Source organism: Cebidichthys violaceus, unplaced genomic scaffold (genome assembly GCF_023349555.1).
Source record: "Cebidichthys violaceus isolate CVI_PGR_0920_01 unplaced genomic scaffold, fCebVio1.0.p SCAF_35, whole genome shotgun sequence".
Lineage (NCBI taxonomy): Eukaryota > Metazoa > Chordata > Actinopteri > Perciformes > Stichaeidae > Cebidichthys > Cebidichthys violaceus.
The window spans coordinates 2,602,363-2,607,774 of NW_027176539.1; the positions used below are offsets into that span (position 1 = coordinate 2,602,363).

General features: G+C 43.1%; 1 protein-coding gene across 2 annotated transcripts; it reads right to left on the reverse strand.

Moving 5' to 3' along the window:
* Window positions 1–431: 431 nt before the first annotated feature.
* Window positions 432–4,050, reverse strand: s1pr1 (sphingosine-1-phosphate receptor 1). Of its 2 annotated transcripts, none has more exons than XM_068725532.1 (2): window positions 4,016–4,050; window positions 432–3,321 (listed from the first exon to the last, which is right to left on the reverse strand). In XM_068725532.1, the coding sequence occupies exon 2, from the start codon at window positions 3,144–3,146 to the stop codon at window positions 2,028–2,030; it is 1,119 nt and encodes a 372-aa protein (XP_068581633.1). In that variant the 5' UTR covers window positions 3,147–3,321; window positions 4,016–4,050; the 3' UTR covers window positions 432–2,027. The 2 variants fall into 2 exon arrangements, with proteins under 2 accessions (XP_068581633.1, XP_068581634.1); XM_068725533.1 differs by lacking the exon at window positions 4,016–4,050 and adding an exon at window positions 3,719–3,760.
* Between the last annotated feature and the right edge of the window lie 1,362 nt (window positions 4,051–5,412).

Genomic DNA, 5,412 nt, shown 5'->3' on the forward strand with positions numbered 1-5,412 from the left:
TAAAAACTCTTAACTAACCTTTAACTAACTCTTAACTAACCCTTTCCTGTGTACAAACTGTATGTATATATGATTATTTAGTTAATTTATTTTTTATATTTTGATCTTGTTAAATTCTATAAATTGATACTTTGTACAGAAATAAAAACGTCCTTTTATGAACTCATAGCAGAGCCCAGAACCAGAACCAGGTCTATCTGTTCCTCCTGAAGTCCAGATTACTTGAGATTACCACTTCATGGTTTAAACATGAACTCTTTGTTGACTGATGGTTTCTCACTGTGACCACAGGGAGGCAGCACAGACCTGAAGACCTGATCCTCCAAATCCAGTCTGATGGACTCTAATGGTTGCATTATATATATATATATATATATATATATATATATATATATATATATATATATAAAATGCAACCATCAGAGTCTTCTTCCACTTCATTCATCGCTTTAACTTCTTATTCCACTTCATTCATCGCTTTAACTTCTTATTCCACTTTATTCATCGCTTTAAATTCTTCTTCCACTTCATTCATCGCTTTAACTTCTTATTCCACTTCATTCATCGCTTTAACTTCTTCCACTTCATTCATCGCTTTAACTTCTTCCACTTCATTCATCGCTTTAACTTCTTATTCCACTTCATTCATCGCTTTAACTTCTTATTCCACTTCATTCATCGCTTCAACTTCTTCCACTTCATTCATCGCTTTAACTTCTTCTTCCACTTCATTCATCGCTCTAACTTGTCATTCCACTTCAATCATCACTTTAACTTTCTTTCGTGTATTCGTCTTCGTTCTAGTTTTTGAACTTGCCTGAAGTTTTATTTAAATTAAACTTTTTATTGTGAAACGTATGAAAGAGCCGCGTTTCTATTTCTGTCTTTATTAAATTCTAATGAACCAACATTGAGTTAAACAGACGGATCACAAACAGTTAACGGGTTAAGAGAACTGAGTCTGAGCTACGGAAGCCCCGTGCTGCCAAAACATAAACATGATGATGAAATGATTTCATTCTGAAGACATGAAGTGTCTCAGTTTTTGCTGTTCTTAAGGTCCATGTGGTTTAAAGACTTTAAAGGTCGTTCCTTACTCTGAAATCTGCAGAAGAAGTTCATGTGAAATGATCAAAAGCTCCTGAACAACCATTAAATGGACCTGAGATTCTTGTTTTTCAGGTCGAGAAGAAACCTTGAATCTAAATGTTGAGATGAATTTAACTTTAATAACATTTCTATCATTTTGAAATATGAACAATGTTTAAATTATTTAAAAAATATTGTTCTTCATTTAATCGTTTGATAGTTTGAGCTTCTGTTCTTCTGAAATACGACTCAACTAAAATAAACATGACGTGACAAACAAAATGTTTTCTTCCTGCTTTCAAATATAAATTAATTTGACTACACTGACGTCGCTACTGACAACAACAACAACAACAACAACAACAACAACAGCACAGACAGGAAGTAGAAAATACATTCTGACCAACAGTTTCTAACGTTTACAGTTAACTTTTTACAAAAATGGCCCATAAACACAAAGTTCAGGTTCTCGTCTGAGACTCAGCTCCTCTTCCTCTTCTTCACCCGATTACATGGACGGAGCTTTATATGAATCTAGTTAATATTAATATTATTATTGTTATTATTATTAATGCACTACGACAGCTGTTGATAGTTAAATAGAAACACAACGTGTTGCTGAAGGTTAAATATACAGAAACCTGATCAAAGGTTCTGATATCTGATGTTTGGTCTCGGGACCGACGAAAAAGAGGAAGAAGACTGAGGTCACATGATCAGCACCTGGATTCTTAAAGTGTTTTAAGGGAAGAAGAGACAAAGGTTCTATTTGTTCTGGTTCTGGTTCTACAAGGGTCCACTTGAACCTGGACCACCAGGATCCACAGGAACCGATCCAGCTGATGGTCCTGTGTGCTTCTCCACATGAGGGTCACTGGTCCCAGTTGAACCAGTTTGAGAGTCTCATAAGTGCCGTGAGGTCCGTGATGACGTCGTCTTTAGGAGGACGAGGTGACGCGTCCCGAGGTCGTCTCCCTTGGCGAATACTCCGCCTCCTCCCTGTTGGGGTGGGAGGAGTTATCCGACCTGCTGCGGCTGAACTCCGCCCCCACGATGGGCCCGCTGAACTTGGCGTTGGGCCTCAGGCAGGCGGTGCAGCACAGCAGCGTCTTGAGGAAGGCGCGCCGCATCTCGTTGCTGGTCAGCGTGTAGATGAGCGGGTTCATGGCGGAGTTCAGGACGGCGAGCGCCAAGAACCACTCGGCCTTGTAGAGGATCGGGCAGCTCAGCGTCTCGCAGGCGGCGTCCAGCAGCAGGAGGATGAAGAGCGGCGCCCAGCAGGCGATGAAGCAGCTCAGCACGATGATGACGGTCTTCAGCAGCGCCATCGACTTCTCCGAGCTCTTCACGTTGGCGCCGCCTCCGGCGCCGCCGCGGCCATTAGTCGCCTTGCGGAAGACGAGCTTGCGACTGCGCGCGCGGACCAGCGCGTAGATCCGAGCGTACAGCACCACGATGGCCATGAGGATGACACTGAACACCGTGGTGCAGAACAGGATGTAGGTCTTGTGGTAGAGCGGCAGCACGGTGGAGCAGCGCGTCACATTGAGGATGCAGTTCCAGCCCATCACCGGCAGGCCGCCGAGCGCCGCCGCCACCATCCACACGGCGCTGATCAGCAGGAAGACGCGGCACGTGTTGCCGTTGTTGTGCAGCTTCATCTGCAGCATGGTGAGGTGGCGCTCGATGGCGATGGCCAGCAGGCTGAAGACGGACGCCGCCAGAGCCACGAACATGCTGCCCTCCCGGATGAACCACTGCGTCGGCGTCAGCTTGTAGGTGTTGGCGCCCGACAGCAGGATGTTGGCGGTGTACACGACGCCGGCCAGCAGGTCCGACAGTGCCAGGTTCCCGATGAAGTAGTACATGGGCTTGTGGAACTTCTTGGTCCTCCAGATGGTGGTCAGGACCAGGATGTTCTCCAGGATGATGAAGCAGCACACGATGATGAAGACCACCGAGTCGGCCTTCAGGCCCGAGTCCTGCTGCGTCTTGCGGAACTTTCCGGTGTAGTTGTAGTGTTTGGCGATCAGGTCGGAGTAGTCGGGCTCAGCCATGGCCTGCAGGGGCAGCGGGGGACCAGCAAGGTCCAGAAGGGTCCAGCAGGAGGTCTGCAGGGTCCAGCAGGGTCCAGCAGGGGGTGCTGGGTCCTCACACTCCTTTACAGTCCTTCATGTCAGACAGAGACCCTGAAGAGGAGCAGACCAGGTCCTGCTGCTGGGGGACATGGTCCTGCAGGGAGACGGATTCAGATTGTTAGAGAATGAAAAAAAAAACTGCTGAAGCTTCGTCAACGTGATCCAATCAAATAAATCAATATTCATCAATATTCATCAATAAACTGATCAATAAACTGATCAATGGATCAACTGTTTTTACAGAAAATGTTTTTGTGTCTTTATGAGGACAAAGTTCAGAGAAACTAGAAGTCATCAAATCAAACCTGATCTCTGATCAGCTGTTAGACAACAAACAAACAAAGACATTTAAAACTTTCTTTCATTTAGTTTCCTTTAAGAGAAGTAAATCAAAGAGCTCATTTAAATCTTCACACATAAACATGAACATAAAGTAATCGATTATTTCTGTGAACTTTGTTCAGTAATTATTTATTTATTACTTCATTCACGTTTAAATATTCTTTAATAATTCGATCACTCCGGGTTTTTTCGACAGCAGAAGAGGAGACTTCATCTCCTTCTTCTTCTTCTTCTTGTTATTAATATAGATATGATCGAGTCGGTCGTTGTTCTTCTCTCCGGTAAACCCGTCGTCGTTAAACTGCTCGCGGCTCGTTCCGCGGATTTAAACTCAAAATAAATTTGATTGAAACATAAAAATAAATCTTGAGATTTTCTTTGAAGCTTCAGATGAATTTGAAGTGAAGAAGAACAAACATGTTTCAATGAAGATGAAAGAGTTTTACCTTCAGAGTCCAGAGAAGAGTCCGACAGACAGACAGCAGCGGAGCCTCTGAGGAGGAGGGGGGGGGGGGGGGGCCTCCTCCTCCTCCTCCTCCTCCTCCTCCTCCTCTTCCTCTCGTTATTGTGTTTCTTTTATCTTCATGATCAGATCAATCATGTTCAAAACGAAACAAACAGTTTATTATAATATTCATCTGTAATAATCAGAACAAATACCTCGTTTATTTTCTATAAATGTAAATAAAGAATATATAAACACAAATGTTCATGCTTTACAAACAAATCAATATTAATAATAAACATGCAGTAAATCAAATAAAATGTCAATAAATAAATACAAAATATAATTAATTTTCTGTTGATTATTTTATAAATATTAGTAAATATAATTATTTCCACTTTTGTTTCCTGTGTGGGAAACAACCAGCTGCGCCCCCCCCCCCCCCCCCCCCCACACACACACACACACTCACTCACACTCACCTCTGACCCCTGACCTCCGTCATCCCTGTGAGGTCAGCAGGGGGCGGAGTCAGGAGGTTTGTGATGTCACAATGTACCGCAGCAGAAAAACACTGATGGAGTTAAAAAAAACTATGGAACGTAGAAGAAGAAACTTTGTTAAAAAAAGATCGTAAACAGATTACAAAATAAAGGTTTTTTCAGAGCAAAAGTGGTTCAATTTCTGTGAATTTCAGATGCCAAAATAAACAATGACTTTTGCTCTTATTGATGGTTGGTTGGTTGGTTGGTAGGTTGGTTGGTTGGCAGGTTGGTTAATTGGTAGGTTGGTTGGTTGGTAGGTTGGTAGGTTGGTTAATTGTTAGGTTGGTTGATTGGTTTGTAGGTTGGTTGGTAGGTTGGTAGGTTGGTTGGTTGATTGGTTGGTAAGTTGGTTAATTGGAAGGTTGGTTGGTTGGTTGGTAGTTTGGTAGGTTGGTAGGTTGGTTGATTGGTTGGTTGGTTGGTTGATTGGTTGGTTGGTTGGTTGGTTGGTTGGTTGGTTGATTGGTAGGTTGGTTGGTTGGTAGGTTGGTTAATTGTTAGGATGGTTGATTGGTTTGTAGGTTGGTTGGTAGGTTGGTAGGTTGGTTGGTTGATTGGTTGGTAAGTTGGTTAATTGGAAGGTTGGTTGGTTGGTTGGTAGTTTGGTAGGTTGGTAGGTTGGTAGGTTGGTTGATTAGTTGATTGGTTGATTGGTTGGTAGGTTGGTTGGTTGGTTGGTTGATTGGTTGGTAGGTTGGTTAATTGTTAGGTTGGTTGATTGGTTTGTAGGTTGGTTGGTAGGTTGGTAGGTTGGTTGGTTGGTTGATTGGTTGGTTGGTTGATTGGTTGGTAGGTTGGTTGGTTGGTTGGTTGGTTGGTTGGTTGATTGGTTGGTAGGTTGGTTAATTGTTAG